Source organism: Papio anubis, chromosome 5 (genome assembly GCF_008728515.1).
Source record: "Papio anubis isolate 15944 chromosome 5, Panubis1.0, whole genome shotgun sequence".
Taxonomy (NCBI): domain Eukaryota; kingdom Metazoa; phylum Chordata; class Mammalia; order Primates; family Cercopithecidae; genus Papio; species Papio anubis.
In genome coordinates, this window is record NC_044980.1 from 134,260,979 (window position 1) to 134,283,294 (window position 22,316).

A 22,316-nucleotide genomic window follows, 5' to 3' on the forward strand; every position below is an offset into this window, starting at 1 on the left:
CAAATTTTAATAATTGTAATAACATTAATTTTAATAATAGTAAAAATTATTCTCTCAGCTAGGCGAGGTGGCTCACACCTGTAATCCTGTAATCCCAGCACTTTGGGAGGCCAAGGCTGGAGAATCACGAGGTCAGGAACTCGAGACCAGCCCGGCCAACATGGTGAAACCCTGTCTCTACTAAAAATACAAAAATTAGCCCGGTGTGGTGGCGCGCACCTGTAATCCCAGCTACTTGGAAGGTTGAGGCAGGAGAATCGCTTGAACCCGGGAGGTGGAGGTTGCAGTGAGCCGAGATGGCACCACTGCACTGCAGCCTTGGACAGAGCAAGACTCCGTCTCAGGAAAAAAAAAATTATCTCTAATCCCACACCAAAATTAATGTTTTACAAAGTTATGCTCCTAGTTAAATCAGGAAGCAATATTCTCTCTTAGAATGTATCACTTTCCCGATTATATGAGAATGCATGCAAAGTCTATTAAATGCAGGCATACTCTGCAGTCTCCTAACATCCTGGTTCTACTTACTCCCCTTATGTACATTTTGGAAATCAGTCTATTTGACACCCACATTCATCACTGCTGAAAAGTCAGAAAACCCTCTGTTCACCTAGAATTTTTATTTTCCTTCACCTTAAGGACTTGTGAAAGGAAATGGAATAATGCTGGAGAAGCAGTATGCTCATGGCCCGGGAGAAGATAGACTCATGAAGAACCCAGGGGTAATACCAGGCAGCCTGGCTTCAGCCACTCACTGTCAGCACCCCTAACAATCATGTGTTTTTAAAAGATGATGCCCAACCACTTTTAAACTGAGACTCCATCTCCTTTCCACACAAGATGCCTCAGAGGCTAAGAGCAGATCTTAGACAATTTGTGAGCTCTGTGTTCTCATCAGTTAATCCGTATTTAGAACCTGCATAAGCCAGGAAAGGTACGTAGCAGCTAAAGGAATTATAATCCCTCAAATGCAAACAACCTTCGGTCACACTTAGTCCAAACCAGTGCAGTTTTATAAAGTACATTCTTAATGGAGCTCCAGAGGACACATACTTTAGAAAAGGTGGAGGCGGTGAAAGCGCTTTGAGTTCAGTTTTAGCCTATAGTTCAAGAAAACTAAGCCACGGGTATCAAAAGCACACCAGCAATCTCGCCCACTCCACCCACCCACATATACATACAGAGACACAAAGAGAAGTGGATTGCAATGCTCCTCCTCATCTCTCATTTCCACAGAGTTCTCAGAAAAAGAGGAAGAAAGAATATTCTGATGCCTTGAGATAGGTTACATTTAGCAATAAAAGGGTTAAGCAGCACTACTTACCTAGAAACCTTCCAATTCCCTAGCTACTAATGCAATTTTCCTAATTACCTGAGCTATCTAGTCTTAAAAATTCAGCAGATTAAGGGTTAAGACTAACACCGCAGAAAGAAAAGAGAACTTGGTTCAGCCCCACCCTCTTTAAAGCAAATACCAACAACCCTTAGCCAAATCCACTAAACATATAGAAGACTTCATGGACATTCCAAAAGACAGGTGAAAAGGGGTTGAGCTTCCTCAGGTTTCTCACCTTACAGCACCACACACATAGTAGACTTCTCAAATTTGTGAAATAAACAATTGTTAGATAAAATAGGGTACATATAAAATTATACTCAAGACTTGAGGCCGGGCGCGGTGGCTCAAGCCTGTAATCCCAGCACTTTGGGAGGCCGAGACGGGCGGATCACGAGGTCAGGAGATCGAGACCATCCTGGCTAACCCGGTGAAACCCCGTCTCTACTAAAAAATACAAAAAACTAGCCGGGCGAGGTGGCGGGCGCCTGTAGTCCCAGCTACTCGGGAGGCTGAGGCAGGAGAATGGCGTAAACCCGGGAGGCGGAGCTTGCAGTGAGCTGAGATCCGGCCACTGCACTCCAGTCTGGGCGACAGAGCGAGACTCCGTCTCAAAAAAAAAAAAAAAAAAAAGACTTGAAAACAAGTCACAGAGGTCACCACAAGTCAACAGTAATAGCTGGAATTCGGGTGAGGAAGGTCAAACAGTACTCATGGAAACAAAATCAAAACAAAACCATATAGAAATAGAAGGAATATGAGCCCTAGAACTTAAGTTTTGGAAGGAAAGCTAATGGCGGCGAGGGGTCAATCCTTATCCTAAAGAAAGATACAAAAATGCTGCTTTAGTCACCAAAGGAGGAGCAGGTGTCAATACTCTTAACCTTATATTTCTAGGGGGAAAAAAAAGATGTTCACCAGATAAAAACAGGTGGTTACTGACATCTCGGATATCACTGGAAAGGGCAGTCCAGGAGCACTTGGTCTTGCTAGAATAGAAATAGGAAGAAATGAGTCACTATTTTAATTCTATTTAGAATTAAACACCTAACCCTTCAGGGTTAACATCTCAACCCTCTAGTCATAAAACAACATTTTCTTCCTGTTTCCATTGCTTTATCACTTTTCTTCCCAAATTTATGGAGCTGGGTCAAAATGTTGGGAGGTGGGACTAAGAGAAAGAGGTAAGAGTTACAAGCCATTTGTTTAGTAGAAAGATACACTAGGCTAAGGGCATAAATACCTGGAAGACAAAAGAGCTACAGTTATAACTAGCTATTATAATGAGCATCAATATTCAAGACTCTTCCTCTCCCGGACAGTGCCACATATCTTACAAAGCTTTTATAGCAAAAAGCAACCAAACGGCTCCCTGGAGAGAGGCCATGGTGTGGACAAAAGGTAATGAAATATGATAGGGTTACACGTATATTAATATTCCTTCAGACTCGGATTGAAAGTAACTGGCATTTGAGGAAAGGTTACTCTTCTACAGGCACGCAAAGGGAAGCCAGTAGACGCCTTGGGGCACAAGAGGCAGTAGAAAAGGTTATCATGGGAAATGTAAAAAAAACCAATTCAATTACAAACTTCTTGAACTCGCAGTCCAACTTTCTTCCCACAGGAGAGATTTACCACCATCCTACGTCAAGAAGGGCATAATCATGAGAGTTCTAATCCTCTGAAAAGTGATGAGCAACAGGGAAGAGAGGTTCTCTGGATACAGAAATACTGGTAAGCAAATAAACGTCATGCCCCAGTGACCATAGGACCTGGGCAGGAACCCATGCCTGTAATTGCAAGGACAAATGTCCAAAGAAGGAGGGGGGTAGGGCTCAAGTCAGGTAACATTCCTGAGGGGAAGGATTATCAGGTGACACCCGGCGGAGGGCCCAGGGGACTGGGCGGGAGGAAAGTTAGCAGGTAAAAAGGATCAATCATGGAGAAGGAAGTGACCTTTAGGAGAAGGAAATACGAGAATACCAAAAAAGGGGTAAGGGTAAGAAGAGAAAATGGACCCAGAAGAGGGGACCAAAAAAGAGGAGGCGTGTTCGGGTACTGGAGGAAGAAGAAAGGAAGTGAGGCTGAGAGGGGAGAGATGGGGCTGAGAGACGGCCGGAGATATGCGGGCAGGAGGGCAAAATGTGCGGGCTAGGGAGCGAGGGAAGCCCCGAGGTGGCCGGGGTAAGAGCCGGGTGGGACTCCGGGGCTTCCCGAGGTCCCGAAGGGGAGGATGTCGGGCTGCAGAGCCGCGGACAGAGCGAAACGAGGAAGGGAGGCGCGGGGGCGGCTCCCCACAGCCAGGCAGGCGCGCCCCTGGGGCCGGCTGCAGGGGTCCAGAGGGCGCTTACGGGGCCAGGCAGGAGCCGGATGGGAGGGACACTCACAAATTTCTTAGATTTGCCGCCGTCGCCGCCCGCCGATGGCAGCTCATCTGGGCTCCGGCCCTTTTTCTTGTCCCGGGTCCCGCGGCCGGGGCCCAGGCCCCCGCCGGGCGGCTCCATTCCCGGTTCACGCTGGCCGGCAACCCCGCGCCTACGCCGCTCCCGCCTGGCAGCTCCGCGACCGCCGCCGCCCAGCCGCTCTTTAGCCAGCAGCTCTTTAGCCAGCCGCCGCGCCCCGCCTCATTAGCATGCCGGGCTGCGCGCGCCTCATGAATATACAACGACGACGCCTCACTCCCGCCCGCCTGCCCCACTTCCGCCCGGACCCGCAGCCCCTACCAATGGGGGAAGGGAGAGGGGCGGAGGGAAGCCGCGGAAGCGCGCTACCTGCCCGGCGGACCTAACCATTCGGACCCACGTGGGGGGGTGGCGAGTGGGCGGTACAGCTCTCCGCGGCCGCGCCGGGGAGCACCGCCCCCTGGCGGTTGGAGCAGCGCAGGCGTCTGGCTCCCACGCAGCGCCCACATGGCTGTAGCCTGACAGCCTGGACCCTCTCATACCCCAGACCAAAAACTGCATGAGACCATTATCCTGGCAGAAAATTAGTGCCAGGTTTTTCAAGAGAATGCAGTTTTTAATGTGTGCAATACCCATGGAACACATAAAAAATGTTATAAAAGTGATAGCCACCATGTTTTGAAAGCAAGGTACCAAGAACAGAGCTCCGTCCAGGGTAAGCACTAGGCTAAACCAGACTCGCTCTGGAGTTTAATTTCCTAGTCTGAATTCCAGGTTAGATACCATCTAATTGTTTCTAATCAGGACAAACTAATTATTGCCAATATGTGCCTAAACAGCAATAACAGTTACCACTTAACCATGCCCTTTGCTCTCTGCCAGGCACTGTGCAAAACACTCTACATGTATTTTTCTAAGTCCCCACAGTCCCATGTGATAGATTCTGCTAGCCTCACCATTTTATAAATAGTAAATTTGGACTTTCTGAGAGTTGAAGTGACTTGCCCAAGAAGGCATAATTGATATATAAAATTTAAACCCAGCTTAGTCTGATTTGCTGCCAAACCCTATGTTTAACCAGGATTCCCCACTGACATAAACCAAACATAAGTGAAAAGAATGAGTATTCTCCAACAGTATATTCTTTGTTCTTCTAGCATGACTTTCTCTCTGAGCAATTTCATCCATTCTCCCAGCTACATCTGTCCCTTGTGTGAGTTACGTGGCTACCAGTCGGCCTTCACAATATGGACTGAATCATCTTAACCACAGCTAGCAAGATTTCAGGTGTAAGTTCCCGAAGAGTAGAGTCAGTGACTTACTTACGCTAGAGCCCCAGTGCCTAGTCAAGGGCCTGAGATATACCAGGGACTCTGCCAAGCTGGCTGGCTCCTAAATTTGGCATTCATCTCTCTTGGTCCAGACCTTCTAACAGTGACCTGATAGAATGTTACATAGAGCTGTCCCTCCCATACTTCAAACCTGACTTAGTGCTGAGCTTTCCAGACTTTTTGTCCAAAAAGTCCAAAAGCTACTTTCTAAGCTAGTATTGAGAAAGACAGAATCAGAATAGAGGGGAGGAAGTGACCCATCTATCAGTGCTCTTTCTTGTACCAGTCTATATCTGCTACAGTATTTATCATACTACTGACTGGAATGTACTCTTCCAGAGAAAGGTCCATGTTTGTGGCTACTACAGTATTTAGCATTGTTCTTCACATAGACAGTTAATGGGCAACTTATGTCAGGCACTGTGCTAAGCACTTAACATGTTTTATCTCAGTGTATCTTCACCAACTAGCATTACTACTCTAAACACCCAGATTCAAACACCTGAAGTCATCTTATACTCCTCTCAAATCTGCCCAGGTTTGTCTCTTAACCAAAATGCTCTATTAACTTCTTAGATATACAATAATAAATGTAGAATACATACACAGGGCCTAACACAGGATATGTGCTGAATGAATGTTAACTATGCTTTCATTACATGCATCACCACGCCCATTTCTCTCTCCTTTCATAAATAGGAAACTAGCAAGAATTAACACTCCTAGAAAGACGAAAGGTACAAAAAATACCGACTTAGTTTATTGGATAAAAACAGTGGTAAAATGGACATAAAGCCAAAAGTGAGAACAGAACATTTTCATATCTTCCCAACACTTGAAAACATACTTCCCATCATCTGGGATTCAGGTGTTAGGGAGCCAGAGCCCCTGCCAAATCCCTCTCTCTTCATCTTCCCTGGAAGCAAGGGGAGGAGGAAATCAGAACTCAGGGGAGGAGGAAGTCAGAGACAATCTCGGTCCTTGTCTACCCATTCGTCCCTCAAAGTCTCTGGGTTGGAGGGAAGCAGGGAAGAAATAAGGGACAAGGGGGGCTAAGGACTGGCCTCCAGGGCCCACTGCCAATAATGTCCCATATAGCTATCCTTGTCCATATCTCATCCCTAATAGGTACCACTGTCAGGCCTTAGGAGAGAGAAGAAAAGGGGGTAGATGGTTCGAGAACCAAATGTAGTCTCCAGACTCTTTCCCAGAGTCAGCAAAAGCCCTGGGGTGACCACTCCAGGACTCTAGGAGCCACTCCTTTTCCCTCCAGTCCAACCAAGAGGTGAAAAGAAATTCCTTGGGACACAGCATCCCAAGCCACTCTTAAATCTCCACATCACTTTCCTTGTCATTGTCATGGTCTCCATCATAGAACTCATTGGGTGCCTCTGGCCTGCAAAGCAAGGGGAGAGAGGTCAGGATCTCACTCCAAGTTCTAATCTTCTCCCATCACCCTCTTCCAAAGCCATTTCTCAGGCCCCATTGAGAACCATTCCTCCTCTTGTTGGTAGAGACTGCTATTCATTCACCCATTCGCATATCAAATAAACATTAAGGAACTACTCTATATAGACATTGTCATAAACCTTAGCAGTACAGTAGAGTAACAAGCCAGACAAGGTTTGTCTATCCTCAAAAAGCTTACCTAATAAATGAGACTAGTAACTAACAAAGTAAATAAATATGATAATTTCAGATGATGGAGAGTACAATTAATAAAATGAAGTGATATGACTGAAGGTGATGGGAGCAAAAGGGTGAAATTTCAGACAGGAATACTGGCACATAAGACCTTATAAACATAAGACCTCAAGTCTCAGGAGGAGCTAACCAGGGAAAGACTTCAGGAAGGCCATGCCAAGCTGCAAGAAAACCAACTACAGAGATCATGAAATGGAAAGAGACTGATGTACTCCAGTAAGAACAAGGAGGCCAGGACAGCTGGGAGCACTATGCATGAAGGAGAGTAGTTAGAGATGAGATCCTGGGTGTAGATAAGGGCTAGCATGCAGGACCTTTTTAAGACACAGTCAAAATTTTGGATTTTCTCCTAAGTGCAAGGTAAAGGAGAGTTTTAATTTTAAGAAGAGTGATGTGGTATTATAAACCCACGGTGAAAGAATGGATGTGAAAGCAAAACAGGGCCCAACAGGTACTCAATATTGGTTTCTTTCTTTTTCAAAAAGTATTCTCAAAGGCCAGGTGTGGTGGCTCACACCTGTAATCCCAGCACTTTGGGAAGCCAAGGCAGGTGGATCACAAGGTCAAGAGATCAAGACCATCCTGGCCAACATGGTGAAACCCCGTCTCTACTAAAAATACAAAAATTAGCCGGGTGTGGTGGCGCATGCCTGTAATCTCAGCTACTCAGGAGGCTGAGGCAGGAGAATCGCTTGAACCCGGGAGGCGGAGGTTGCAGTGAGCCGGGATTAGCCACTGTACTCCAGCCTGGCAACAGAGTGAGACTCCGTCTCAAGAAAAAAAAAAAAAAAAAAAAAAAAAAAGAAAAAAAAAAATAGAAAAAGTATTCTCTGGGACACGGAGAATAGAGAAAGTCATCAAAGAGAAACTAAGGAACTAAGCCAGGAAAGGCCTTATCTGTAGGGTGAGCAATGTCTCAGTTACTTCTAAGTGCACAAGGTTAAAGGTGTGGAGTCAGAGAATCAGGTTGAATCTCAGCCCTGATATTTAACTAGCCATGTGACCTTCAGAAAGTTACTTAGTCTTGCTGGGCGAGGTGGCTCAGGCCTGTAGCCTGTAATCCTAGCACTTTGGGAGGCTGAGGCAGGCGGATCACCTGAGGTCAGGAGTTTGAGACCAGCCTAACATGGAAAAACCCCATCTCTACTAAAAATACAAAAAAAAATTAGCTGGGCGTGGAGGCGCATGCCTGTAATCCCAGCTACTTGGGAGGCTAAGGCAGGAGAATCACTGGAACCCGGGAGGCAGAGGTTGTGGTGAGCCGAGATCATGCCATTGTACTCCAGCCTGGGCAAAAAGAGCGAAACTCTGTCTCAAAAAGAAAGAAAGAAAGAAAGTTACTTAGTCTCTCTGAGCCTTAGATTCCTCCCGTGTTAATCTGAGAATAAAAGCCATCAGAGTTGTCTGATGGCAACAGAATGATTATACATATGTTGTAATAGACAGCACTTAGTAGTGTCTGGTGCTTGGCAAACCCACAAAAAGTGGTAACTCTTCCTATTTCTACTCTGCAAGTCATACGCAAGCTGGAGCTATAGGCATCAAAGAAGAACAGAAACTCAGTGGGTGGCCTGACAGAGAGGTAGGGTTTAGGAACAGGAAGAGGCCTGAGGCTTCTGCTGGCTGTTGAAAGGGGGTGGTATTATTATAATGCAGAGACTAGGCCCAGATGCCAGCCTGAAGCTATTGATAAAAAACCCAAACCTCTACAAAAGGAAGAACTTAAAAACAGGTTTTACCAAACCAAACCAGACAATGAAAAGCAATTTCCGTAAATCCTGGAAGCCCTGAAGCCAGATGTTCAGACACTTCCTCACCCAGGAGAGGGGATCAAGGGATATCCTTGGAGGAGGAGAGCTGGAGAGGGCCCCAAGAGTCACAGCAGTAAAGCCCAAGTCCAGAGGAGAGATACGGAGGCCTGAACTCTAAGACAGAAGCGGATTCTAGAAGGGGCTGAGAAGCCCATCAAGCTCTGCAGCAGAGCTGGCTCAAATCTCTAACCCTGCGTGGGAGCAGGACTGCGTGTCCCACAAGTGTCCAGCTGTGGTTATCCCTCAGTCATGTAAGGAAATCTGTTCTCCATTAAGTGCATCTGTTTCTGTACTTCTGGGTTCTGTTGTCTTTTCCTTTCATTTTTCAGTAAAGTTTTGGGATTAAAAAAAAATTCTATCCTATCCTTTTTTCCCCCTAATTCATTCCATCTACAAATATTTTGTATGTATCTCAGAAAGATAAAGACTTTTTTTTTTTTTGAAAAACAACATAACCACAATACAATTATCCCACCTGAAAAAATTAACAGAGCAAAGAAATCAAAGAGCCTTAGAGAGCAGTATGCAGGTAGTGACCTGTCCAGCTCAAAACCTGGAAAGACTGAGTAAAATGCTGGCAAGACTATAAGCCACTACAGACTTCTGGATGGCAATTTGGCAGCAAATATAAAAAATTTTAGGCCGGGCACAGTGGCTCACGCTTGTAATCCCAGCACTTTGGGAGGCCACGGCTGGCAGATCACGAGATAAGGAGATCGAGACCATCCTGGCTAACACAGTGAAACCCCGTCTCTACTAAAAATACAAAAAAATTAGCCAGGCGTGGTGGTGGGCGCCTGTAGTCCCAGCTACTCAGGAGGCTGAGACAGGAGAATGGCGTGAACCCGGGAGGCGGAGCTTGCAGTGAGCCTAGATCACGCCACCGCACTCTAGCCTGGGTGACAAAGCGAGACTCCATCTCAAAAAAAAAAAAAAAAATTTAGGCCAGGCTCAGTGGCTCACGCCTATAATCCCAGCACTTTGGAAGGCCAGGGCGGGAATTTGAGCCTAGGAGTTTGAGACCAGCCTGGGCAACAAGGCAAGACTCGTCTCTACAAAAAAAAAAAAATTAGCCAGGTGTGGTGGTGCACACCTATGATCCCAGCTACTCAAGACGCTGAGGCAGGAGGATCACTTGAACCTAGGAGTTCAAGATTGCAGTGAGCTATAATCATGCCACTATACTCCAGCTTGGGTGACAGAATGAGACCTTGTCTCAAAAAAAAAAAAAAAATTAGTGCACACAGCCTTTGACCTAGCAGCAACCATTCTACTATCTAACCCATTCAAACAAGAATGCAAAGATGTATATGTAAGGGGGTTCATTGCCACATTATTACTGTAATACCAAAAAAAGGGAAAATAATCCATCTACACAACAGATTATTATACAGCTGATAAAATACTGAGGCAGATCTGTATTAGCTAACTGGAACCAGCCATATCATGTAAAGCAGCATATGTAGAATGACTCTATTTGTATTTATAAAAAACTAAAAACCACACAAACTGCAAATGAGTGTGTATGTGTTTGTTTATATGTACATACAGAACAGTATATTTGCAATCTATAGAAAAAGGCCTATCTAAAATAAAAACTATTAACAGTGGTTACTCCTGTGGAATGGGTCTGGGATTGTGTGAAAGCAAACAACATATTTTGGTGCTGTTTTAAAATTTTACAATAAATACGTGTTATTTTTGTCATTAAAAACAGCAAAGAAAAGAGTGAGGAAATTGTAGCAGACTAAAGGAGGTAAGCCAGAGGCAATTAAGCTAATACCTTCCCATTTACTTTTTCCCTTTTAAACCTCCCCAGCAAGCCTATTGGAAGTAGGCTGAAGTCCCTGCTCCCAGACCTGCTATAGTTCTCCTCAGGACCCCTCTCCTCTGCATCAGCCTCATCAGTCCTGTCATAGGTCAGGAGGTCTGCAGGCACGTCATGAATCTGGACACTAGGTGCATGGTTCAGCATCTTCAGGTTTTCAAAGATTGTCTGGCGGATCTGGTCCAGATACTGGTTGGAAATGAGGAACAGAGAGTGAGCAGTTCCCAGTGATTCCCAGGGCATGCAATCTCCTAGTTGCCTTTTACCCCTACCATCCTGATTTTCATCTCAGTGGTATCTCTAGTTCAGGTCCCCCAATTGATAGCTGTCCCTCCCCACCAACCCCAACTGCCTCTACTTTAACCTGGACTGCCTCCTAGCCAATAACAGTGACAGTGATGACTTAGAACTTCCTTCTCCTTGGTTTTTCCTACTTCCCACATCTTTGACCTCTCCTGGGCTCCACCTTTCAGGAGAAGTTTGTGCTCAGCTTTTCTGAGCTGCTGACCTGGCGTGAGTTCTGATTCTCGATGCGGGTGCTGACATCTGGATGAAGTGTGAAGTCTGGGGCAAAGTACTCGAAGTATTCTTGGGGAGGAGAGGAGAAAGTATGGCTCAGACTGAGAAAGGCAGCTACCAAGACTTCCCAATCTTTTTCCTTCCCATCCAGAGCACCTACATAATAGCTGCCCAATCTTTTCCCTGCTCTGAGCCCAGGGGTTTAGCCTGCAGAGCTCTGAAAGTGTAAAATTTCCCATCTGCCTTCAAACCAGGTCATTCTGGAATCTGGTGAGAATGGCCTTCCTGTTATGGGGGTGTTGTGGGGTAGTCCTTACCACTATAGGGAAGCTCCTCACTAATGGCCTCTTCTACCAGCAGCGATGTCTCATATGTCCTGAAACCAACCAGCAGAGGGGAGCAGGCTGATCAAGTGGGCTGAAGGGCCCATGTGGCCATATCTGAGGGACACCCTAGCTCACACTGGACAACAGGGGAGGAAATCAGGAGGGTGCTCACCAGCAACGGGCAACATTTCGGACAGTATAACCACCACCACCCAGCACCAGTAGAGGGATATTGAAGCTCTTGACATATTCGACGCATTCCCTGTTAAAAGGAACCAGAGGAAGATGTGGAGGAGGTTATCAAAAAACAAGGTAAATAAATACCTTTAGGTATTGCCTGAAAGGAGCACAAGCAAACTATAAATGTTCCAAATCTTTAGCTGCATAGTGAAATTCATTATGTTATACCCTTAAGATTTGCATATACTTTATATGCTGTGTCTCAATAAAAAATTTAAAATAAAGCACAGTCCCACCTCTGTTCTGCTCAACACCCTCCCTGGCACCCTGCGTGTTAACCAACTACTCTCATCAATGCAGGTTCTGTCAATTCTAACCTTGAAAATATAACTCATGCCCGGTGCAGTGCTCACGCCTGTAATCCTAGCACTTTGAGAGGCCGAAGTAGACGGATTGCCTGAGCTCAGGAGTTTGAGACCAACCTGGGCAACGTGGCAAAACTCAGTCTCTACTAAAAATAAAAATATATATATACACATACATATATATATATGTATAGAGAGAGAGAGCCAGGTATGATGGCGCATGCCTGTAGTCCCAGCTACTCAGGAGGCTGAGGCAGGAGAATCGCTAGAACCCAGGTGGCAGAGCTTGCAGTGAGCCAAGATTGTGCCACTGCACCCCAGCCTGGGCGACAGAGCAAGACTCCATCTCAAAAAAGAAAAAAAAAACCATATATATGTGTGTGTGTGTTGAAACAGCTGGGTTGTGGCTGTTGTTCTTCATTGCCACCTCCTTCACCTTAGTCTGGGCACCTAACCAACACCATGGCTTCCTAACTGGTCTTCCCACTTCCATCCCCATTCCCCCATCCAAACTTTTCTCTATTCAGCAGTCAGAATAGTCACTTTCAAACACAGATTGGATCATGTCACTTTCCTGCTTAAAATCCTTCAATGGTTTCCCATCACGTTTGGAATATAATTCAAACTCCTTACCAGGGTTTAAAGGCTCTGCACAATCTCACCATGGCCAGCTTCTCGGACCTCACCTCAAACTACCTCCAGCCTGCTCCCTGCATTCTACTTCATCAGCTCATTCCTGCTACAGCCTTTTTTTTTTTTTTTAAAGAAACAGTGTCTCACTGTTGCCCAGACTGAAGTCCAGTGGCATAATCATAGCTCACTGTAACCTCAAACTCCTGGGCTCAAGTGATCCTCCTGCCTCAGCTTCCTGAGTAGCTAGGACTATAGGCATGCACCATCATGCCCAGCTGATTTTGTTTTTTATTTTCTGTAGAGATGGCTCTTGCCACGTTGCCCAGGCTGGCCTCAAACTCCCAGCCTCAGGCGATTCTCCCACCTTGGCCTCTCAAAGTGTTGGGATTATAGGTGTGTGCCATTGGGCCCAGCCCTCAGAGCCTTTTGTGGGCCTTTGTCAATGCTTGGGACAGGCTTCTCTCTGCTCCTCTTATGACTCACTTCTTCTTAGTCTCCAGGTCTCAGCTCAAATTTTACTTCTTCAGAAAAACTTTTCCAAATCATGCTATCTAAAGTAGGTCCCCCATTGTATCCTGTGTCTCAGCTTTCTTTTTTCTTTCATAGAATCTATAATAATCTATTTCATTTGATTATTTATTTTTTGTCTGTTTCCTAAACTGTGAACTCCACAGGAGACTCCTCATTCCATCCCCATGATGTGGTACAATGCCTGGAACATAATAGGTACTTAATAAAAATATATTGTGAATGAATGACCATCTAGGGAACTCTGTTCAAGATGACATTTCTAGTTCAAGTACAATTTATAGCTACTTTTGATTTCCAAGAAGAGGTGAGGCCCATTCCCCATCTACCCCCACCCACGTACTGAAGTCCAAGGCCACTTGAAAACCTTGCGGAGAAGAAGGAGAGCAAGTCTCACCCATGCCCTCGGATGCTGAGGTTAAAGCAGCCCAATCGATCACAGCCCAGAGAGTCAGCTCCACACTGCAAAAAGCAAAAGCCCAGGCAAGTGCAGTGAGATAACTGATCAGAACATCACAGATACCCCGTCTATCACCAACCTAAAGAACCTCCTCTTCCCTTGTCCTCTTTCCCCAAGCCCAGGCAGAACACTCCTGAGGAGGAACTGACAGTATTACCTGGAGCACAATGCACGTGGGTTGGTAGAAGTCCACTACCTGGTTGATAACCGGCTGGAAAAGGTGCTTGTAACCTGGGAGAGGGCCAAAGATGGGCACCTGGCACCCCAAGGGGATGGGGAGACAGGGAACAAAAGGAAAAAGGGGGTTGAGCGAGCATGTAGCCCAGGAAAGGGGCAACCCAAAAGAACCGAATCATTGGTCTGAAACTTCTGGAAGGGATCCCAGACTGCTATGGGTGACTGATGAAAGCCAATGACTTTTCCCAGAAAAATGCACATATATATGATATGTTGCATACAATTCCCAGGGATTCATGGTCCCTCTGAAGGCCCTTCATCCTTAAGGACACCTGGCCCCAACAGCAGACAATACGAGGCAGAAGAGGTTACTTCAAGGAGAAAAAGAAGGGGCCTAGGGAACAGAAGGAAGACTTCAATACTTACTCTGGTCATCAATGCCATCCCGCAGGGGCACATTCAGACAGTAGTAGCGGCCACTCTCTGCCCCGACTTCATACATGTCACCTATAGGGAAGCGGGTGGTGGTAGCCACACATGGGAAGCACCCACAGCCCAGCTGTTTCAACCCCAATCTGCACTCTGGGAGCCTCTCACTGCATCTATGTAGCTTCACCATAAACTCCCTAGAGCCACTAAATCTCCTGCAGCTCGCATTCATTTGGCAAAGAGTTTTGGGGGATCTACTCTGAGCCAACTGTGTACTAGGCAGTAGGGACGCAGCAGTGAACGGAACTAATGAAATTTACGATATCCCACCAAGCTTATATTCTTAGGGAGTAGGCATGAGGAGGGAGGCAATAAACAAAACAAAACAAAAAACCACAATAAACATAAATAGCAGTGAGTGTTCTGAGGGAATGAGGCTGATGTAACAGAGGAATGGGGAAGGAGGTGATTGTGACAACTGGGGTGGTCAGGAAAGGCTTCTCTGAGGAGGGGACACCTGAGATGAGACTAGAAGGCTGAGAAGGAGGCACTCATAGTAAAGAGCTGAAGGGTGCAAACGGGAAAGTAATCCCTATTCCCATACCTGTGCCAGGGAAGAAGTAATTTCCGTATTTGTGGAAGGACACCGTCATGACCCGGTCAGTGAGGTAGAAAGCTTCCTGAACCCCGTCACCATGGTGGATGTCAATATCAATGTAAAGCACCCGAGGGTGGTACCTGGAGGGAAGCCAAAGCCAGGGTCTGAGCTAGAAGTGAACCCCTGACCCACTCCTCCCAAACACCGGGTCTCGTTTTGTGAAGAGTCTGCTTCTGCCCTGGTCACCTGAAACTTAATATCACCAGTTCCCTAAAGGCAACTGGGGGCTCCAGGCTAGAGGCTAGAGGCAGGGACAGAAGAGGGATATGCAGAGAAGGCTGAAATGTGAGCAGGCAGCAGGGAATCTGCAGCAGTGGAAGAGGCAGCCTGAATAAAGCATCAAGAACTTGGGAGAAGCTAGTCAGGGAGGAGGGAGGTCAAGGTCAGGGCTGAGTCTGAGAGACCTTCTCAGCCAAGAATCCCGTAACTGCCCCCATCTCCTCCTGGGCTACTTACTTGAGCAGCTCCAGGATGCCAATCACAATGTCGTTGACATAGCAGAAGCCAGAGGCCTATGGCAAGACAGTGGTCTCATAAAGAGAGGAGCAATTCCCCTACCCAGCTGCCCCCACCATCATCCTAAACACCTACCCGAGGATGGCCACTGTCTTTCCCATCAACTCCTCACTCACCTCAAACTTCTTGGCATGGTGCAGACCACCAGCCCAGTTAATGGCAATATCACAGATCTGAAAGACAAACACCCAAGTCACAGTCCTTCCTGCCCACCCTTCAAGCTGGGAGCCCAGGATCAGGGTTAAATCCCGAGTCCAGGGATCTAGAGGAAAGGAGGAACAGGACTCGGGACTATGTCACCTTGTTGTTCAGCTGGGTTGCTCCTTGCAGAGATGCGCCTGTGTAACGCGAGCAGAACTCAAAGAGCCCGGGAAACACTGGGCTGCAGGGAAGAGGAATAAGTTGGAACCCTCCTGCCTCTGTCTGGGCCCTTCCCATACCTCCCTCCCCACCCCAGATTCCTCCAATCTCCATTTTTCAAGAACCTTCTCTCCCCCTCCTACACACCTGTGCTATCTGCAAATTTATTCAACAAATATTTTGGATCAAACCATGTACCAAGCCCTGTGCAAGGCACTGGATGGGAAGTAAAGAAGCATTTAACTGTCAGAGAATTTGTATCCTAGCTGGGGAAAGAAGCAAGCAGCTTCCAGGTACTGAAGTACAATGTTAAAAGGAAATCAGTTGAAAGAAAAGATGAGCTCTGTTTTTCTTAGTCTCAGTGTAACACATTTTAACATAATGTTCAATAATATTCTTCACAGTCACACATTTTAAAGAAAGAATTGTATACCTACATATGTGAAACGGTGATGAGATAACCCACGAAAAGCCTGTGGCACAGTATACGGTATCTGCTAAGCCTTTAATAAATGTCAGTTATAATTATTACCATTGTTATTCTTTATAAAAAGCAAAGGCTTGAAGCCAGACACAAAAGGCTACTTACTGTATGACTCCATTTATGCAACATTCTGGAAAAGGTAAAATATAAGGACAGACATCAGATCAGTAGTTGGCTGGATGTAGGTTGGAGAGAAGATATTAACTACAAAAGGGTGAGTGACCTTTGTCAGGTAATGGAAATTTCCTATACCTTGATACTTTTTTTTTAATAGAGACAGGGTCTCACTATGTTGCCCAAGCTGGTCTCGAACTCCTAGGCATAAGTGATCCTCCTGCCTTGGCCTTCCAAAGTGTTGGGACTACAGGTGTGAGCCATCGGCCCTGGCCCTACACCTTGATATATTCTATCAAAACTCTCTGAACTCTTACACCTAAAAAAGGTTAATTTTACTGTATGCAAGTTATACCTATATAAACCTGACTTTTTAAAGAGGAAAGGCTTAGGCAATCCCTAGTTTTAGGTCTCAAAAAAAAGAAAAATAGTGCAGCTGACACATTTGACCATGTGAAAAACAGAACTGTAGGGGCTTTTCGTTTATTTGTTTTTTGAGATGGAGTCTCGCTTTGTCACCCAGGCTGGGGTGCAGTGGCCTCACCGCAGCCTCCGCCTCCCGGGTTCAAGCAAGAATTGTAGAGTTTTACAGTTTCTCGAAAGGTTTGGAAAGAATTAGAGATTAATACCTAGAAAACTAAGCAAATGAAAAAATAATGCAATTGTCAGCTCCAGGAAAAACAAAAAGCTTTAGAAGAAAATAGATTAAATCACACTACACTATTTGGCTTGATAGTAAATGAATCTTTCAGAGTTATAATAATGTAAACATAGAATACTGATTTATTTTTAAATTATTATGAAGCTGAAAGGGGAAAGGAAGCCAATGTGATGGTGTAAGAAGACTAAATGCTCATATCCCATACTAAGAGCTTAACAGATACTACCTAAAATTGACAGATGAAGAAATAGCAATGAGAGACAATACAGGAGGGCAGTATGATTACAAGCACAGATTCTGGAGCCAGACTACCTAGGTTCAAATTCCAGTTCTTTAACACCTACTAATGATAGTGAGGTTATACAAACTGTTTAACCTTTCCGTGCCTAAGTGTCCTCATCTGTAAAAGGAAACAATAATACACCCTGCTTCACAGGGGTTGTTGAGATTAAATAAGCTAATGGCTGTAAAGCACTTAGAACAGTACCTAGTATATAACAGGTATTCCCTAAGGATTACAGATTAGTAATAATAGTCAATTAATATTATTATTATTTAGAAATCCAAAGGTAAATACCAGAAGACATAGGGAAAGGAGCTGAAAGTGGCTGTCACTGGGCAGAGGGATTTATGGGTGAAAGGGAGAGGTCTGGAATTTTTTTTTTTATTTTTGAGAGAGTCTTGCTCTGTTGCCCAGGCTGGAGTATAGTGGCATGATCTCAGCTCACTGTAACCTCCGCCTCCCGGCTTCAAGCAATTCTCCTGCCTCAGCCTCCCAGAGCAGCTGGAACTAAAGGCATGCACCACCACGCCTGGCTAATTTTTTTATTTTTAGTAGAGATAGGATTTCACCGTGTTGGCCAGGCTGGTCTTGAACTCCTGACCTTAGGTGATCCACCCACCTCGGCCTCCTAAAGTGCTGGGATTACAGGCATGAGCCACCACACCCGGCCTGGGACTGCTTTTTTATTTTTTTCACTTAAAGGCCTGTAGTACAATTTGGCCTTTTATGTTAGAATACTTTGAAAGCAATTGGAAATTCATTAAACAGAAGAAAAATTCCTGATTCTCATCAGAAATACAGATAAGACAACTGTAACTTGTTTGACAGGAAGACTGATGCAGCATAAATAGCCCAGAGATAGTATTCTAATTAGCATTCCCTAATTGCACAAACAGCATCTACAGGACCCCAGTGTGGCTTAAGGGCTGACCCTGTATTCTCAGACCTAGCAAGTGAGCTCAGAAATAGCAGCAGGTATAGTAACAAAAAAACAAGAACCCTCCCGAGACAGCACGTGACTGAACACCAAATGAGCAGTGCAGTGTGTGCAGGACAGAGCTCTATGGGCTGGTGTGGTCAAGAAAGGTTTCATGGAGATGGTGTACGAAGAGTGAGAAGGCCTTGAGGAGGTTGAATAGAGAACTAAGGGCATTCCAGGAAGGCATCCCGTGCAGCTAAGGTGTAGGGATAAAGTTGGAAAGGTGCCAAGGCCAGCCTAATGAGTTGGCCTCTATCCTACAGCCCTGTCATTTCTTAATGACAGAAGGATCTGTCATTAAGATCTTTCAGGAAAACAGATGAGTGGTTTAAAAACCTGGGATCTGGATCATGCACACTCCAATGGCCAGTTACGTGACTGACGCTAAGTTACCTAAATATTCCCAAACCTCAGTTTACTTATGTATAACATCAGAAAAAGGTCTATTATAATACATCTAAGGATTGGCATGAGAATTAAGTGGATTTACCAGCAATCCTTGGCATAATACCTAGCAGAGTAAGCACTCAATAAATGGTAGCTATGGTAAGAAACTCTACTGGATCAACAACCTGGTTTCTTCAAGAAATAAATTCAAGAGAGTGACAGAAAAGCTACAAATTAAAAGTTTTAAGAGACCTATCAACCAAAAGCATTGTGTAGACCTTGTTTAGATCCAGATTTAAACTAACTACAAAATAATTATGAGACAACTGCAGAAATTTGAATACTGATTGCATATTTGATGACATTAAGGAATCACTTAACTTTTTAGATTTGATAATGATACTTTTTCTTTTAAAAGAGTATCATTTAGCGATACATAATAAAATATTTATGGATAAAAGGATATAACATCTAGGATTTGCTTTAAAACAATCTAACATGAGGGAGTATAGATGAAGTAAGAGTGGCCATTTGCTCAGCCGGGCGCAACGGCTCATGCCTGTAATCCCAGCACTTTCGGAGGCTGAGGCTGGTGGATCACCTGAGGTCAGGAGTTCAAAACAAGCCTGACCAATGTGGTGAAACCCCATCTCTACTAAACATACAAAAATTATTTGGGCATGGTGGCAGGCACCTGTAATTCCAGCTACTCAGGAGTCTGAGGCATAAGAATCACTTAAACCCAGGAGGCGGAGGTTGCAGTGAGTCAAGACTACACCACTGCACTCCAGCCTGGGCTACAGAGTGAGACTCTGTCTCAAAAAAAAAAAAAAAGAGTGGCCATTTGCTCATAAGTGTTGAAGCTAGGTGATGGATGGGAAGTCACTGCACTACTTCACTTTCTGAAATTTTTGAAATTTTCCCTAATACAAAGCTTAAAAACAAAAATAAGTAGAATTGAGGAACTGGTAGCTGTGATGCTTACTATTTTTTCATGGATGTAGAGGAGAGTGTAAGCAAAGATCATGGCTTATCTTTGTTGTCCACTCCCTTCCCCACAGGGTCTAATCCTGACTCTTCTATGGATGATACCAGCTCAATGTAAACCTAACGATATCAAACCACTCCTTTGTTGTTTTTTTGTTTTCTTAACTGCCCATAGCCCTCTTAAGATCAGGACTTTTTAAAAAACTTTGATAGCTTCCCTCTACTCTAGGGGTAAAAACCCTAATTCATAATAGAGCTGTTTACTTTAAAAAGGCCCTATTTCTTTAGCCTCAATTCAGTTCACCTCCTCCTCATATTCTGCACTTGGCCTTTTTTCTGTTCCTCAAATGAGTCATACTCAATCCTACCACGGACCCTTAGCACTTGTCCCTACTGCCTGCTATACTCCTCCCCTCACCCTTCAACCACCTTTCATCTCATTACTTCTACTCTTTTTTCAGATCTCAGTTCAATCCTTACTTCCTTTAGGAAGGCCCCACCGACCAGCCACTACACCAAGCTAAACAATTCTCCACATATATACTCTCATAATCTGTCATATACCTCCTCTTCATAAAACTTAGCAAAAATACAGTATTAAAATTTTGGTTTTGTTCATCACTGCATTCCCAGCACTTAGCACAGGGCCTGGCCTAGAACAAGTGACCAGTAAATATTTATTGAATAAACAAGTAAGTGAATTATGATTCATTGAAGGTAGGCCCCCCTTGAGATCTTCCCACTGCTGCCAAAAGACCTCACTGAAGGGCTTGGCATTAAACTATTAGACATCAAAAGTCCCATTCCTCCCTCACCAGTCATCGCCTACGTTGAAGGCATTAAGACTCTTGGTGAAGCCTTGCATATTGGTGGGGCTGACTCTCTGCAGGAAGTCAATGTAGTCCTCGGAGTGGAAGCGGCACATGTCATGCTGGGAGGCCTGGTATGGCTTGAAGACCTCGGGATGGAGACACAAGATGAACCTAGCCAGGGTCAGCCCCACTCCACAGGCTCAGACCACCCATACTGAACCCAGCCCTGGAGACTATATGAAGCCAAATATAGCATTCCCCTCATCCCACAATCCTTAAGTCAATAGAGAGACTCCGATTAACCAGGTGAGTTATTACGAATGAGCCCCCTGAAGACCATTTCTTTTCCTTTCCACCTCCAGCTCAGCCTATTGTATCTTCTCAACTTTGAGCCCTGATCCACCTGCCCTGTTCCTTGGAGCTCCTATTCCCAGTTCTCTCCACGCTCATCTCCTCCCCCAAGCTCTGATTCTGTCCTCTTTCCTCCGGATTCTTCTTTCTGGAGTCAAATATATGGCATATATATCAACTTTCTAATTAAAATCAAAAGTTTACTATCTTTGGAAGGTCGGGGGGATGTGTCACACCTCTTTGACATATAGGCAAACAATCTCAAGGGATAAAGATTCCTGCACTAACATCACCTCAGTCTTTTCTATGACCAATCTATTTGTCTGTGCCTGGGCACAAGCAATGAACATTCATTCATATTGTTCACTAGCTTCCCTAGCAACACATAAAGCCTGGGCTTAGCTGTTTTGTCTTATTTTTTCTTTTGAGACAAGGTCCTCCCTGTCAACTCAGGCTGCTGATCATAGCTCACTGTAACTTCAAACTCCTGGGCCCAAGCCATCCTCTCGCCTCAGCCTCCCAAGTAGTTGGGACTACAGGCACACCCACCACACATGGTTACTTTTTTTATTTTTTATTTTTGTAGAGATGTGGGTCCCACTGTGGCCCAAGCTGGTCTCCAACTCCTGGCCTCAAGTGATCCTCCCATTTCAGCCTCCCAAAGTGCTGGGATTACAGGCATGGGCCACTACACCTGGCCTGGCTTAACTGTTACTATCCCATATCACAGCCATAAATTCCAAGCTGGGAAGACAGCATGTGTATGTCTGCGAGATGAAAAACCGGATAGCGATTAAGTAGAACCATGTAGAGGTATTCCGGGCTGAAAAAGGAATACCTAAGATATCTCCTCTCTTCCACACGCACATACACATTTACAAACACGGTAGTATCGTCCCACCCTGGAGCCCCAGCTCCTTGGAGGTAAAAAAAAGGTGGCAAAAGAGGAGTGGGAACTGAGGGTAAACCTTACACCCTGATACAGTGATATCCGCTCCCCTAAACCTAATTCCTGAGGCCAAGGCCCTATCCACACTCTAAAATGCAGAGGAGGAACACTCCTTCTGTCTTCAAACCAGCCCCCACATCACCTTAACCCTAGGCCAAGGGCTAGGGTGCCTACAGTCAGAGGGTGGCCGACCTGAGCTGAGAAAGTACTTTCCATTAAGCAGAGGACGCCACCTCCAACACCCGGCACTTTCAAGATACTCCGGTGTCTTCTATCGAGCTCCCCGCTACTCTAGGGGCTGGTCGCACTTGATGCACTCAGTCCAGCCCACCTATCCCTTCCGCCACAGCTCGCCCCACCCCCCCAACCCCCGGCCGAGGCGGCGAAACTCACGATCATCTTCTTATAGAGACCGTAATGCAGGACCAGGCTATGGGTCAATGCCAAGCGATGGGGCTTCATAGGGTGTCCAGCTCCTGGGGGTGGGGAGAAAAGAGTTCGTCAGCTCTCACCCCTGGAGTTGCAACCCCCGCCTCAAAACCTCCGCGTCCCAACCCTCATGCATAGCCCTGTTTCCTCACCGTAGTGGAAGTTGCCCACGTCGGGGTCGTAGAAATAGGCCACGGTCTTGGCCATGGTGCCGGCGGGAGCAGGCCCCGCGCCTCCGCCGCCCGCCGCCGGCCGCCCGCCACCCGCCGCCAACCCCTCCCCAGCCGTGCGTGCTGCGCAAGCACGTAGCCTGCCTC

General features: G+C 45.7%; 2 protein-coding genes across 8 annotated transcripts in view; both read right to left on the minus strand.

Annotated features, from left to right (window-relative positions):
• The window catches only part of DIAPH1 (diaphanous related formin 1), a 106,158-nt gene extending 102,163 nt beyond the window's left edge, over nucleotides 1-3,995 (minus strand). For 2 of the 5 annotated variants that reach the window (XM_009209256.3, XM_021939796.2), the window contains exon 1: nucleotides 3,724-3,995. In XM_009209256.3, coding sequence (XP_009207520.2) covers nucleotides 3,724-3,840 — 117 coding nt within the window. In that variant the 5' untranslated portion in view covers nucleotides 3,841-3,995. Of the gene's footprint in view, nucleotides 1-2,254; nucleotides 2,297-3,723 lie in introns of those variants that run through there. The other 3 variants (XM_021939798.2, XM_009209255.3, XM_031666495.1) reach the window with 2 other exon arrangements.
• Nucleotides 3,996-5,806: 1,811 nt separating this feature from the next.
• HDAC3 (histone deacetylase 3) lies at nucleotides 5,807-22,289 on the minus strand. 3 transcript variants are annotated; one of them, XM_003900249.3, is made up of 15 exons: nucleotides 22,152-22,289; nucleotides 21,964-22,046; nucleotides 20,274-20,416; nucleotides 15,504-15,585; nucleotides 15,320-15,376; nucleotides 15,144-15,199; nucleotides 14,634-14,767; nucleotides 14,027-14,107; nucleotides 13,581-13,654; nucleotides 13,361-13,425; nucleotides 11,430-11,519; nucleotides 11,249-11,307; nucleotides 10,921-11,000; nucleotides 10,444-10,601; nucleotides 5,807-6,465 (listed from the first exon to the last, which is right to left on the minus strand). In XM_003900249.3, the coding sequence occupies exons 1-15, from the start codon at nucleotides 22,204-22,206 to the stop codon at nucleotides 6,396-6,398; spliced, it is 1,287 nt and encodes a 428-aa protein (XP_003900298.1). In that variant the 5' UTR covers nucleotides 22,207-22,289; the 3' UTR covers nucleotides 5,807-6,395. The 3 variants fall into 3 exon arrangements, with proteins under 3 accessions (XP_003900298.1, XP_021795499.1, XP_031522358.1); XM_021939807.1 differs by lacking the exons at nucleotides 21,964-22,046; nucleotides 22,152-22,289 and adding an exon at nucleotides 16,153-16,177 and having other exon boundaries at nucleotides 20,274-20,391; XM_031666498.1 differs by lacking the exon at nucleotides 20,274-20,416 and having other exon boundaries at nucleotides 5,808-6,465; nucleotides 22,152-22,275.
• Between the last annotated feature and the right edge of the window lie 27 nt (nucleotides 22,290-22,316).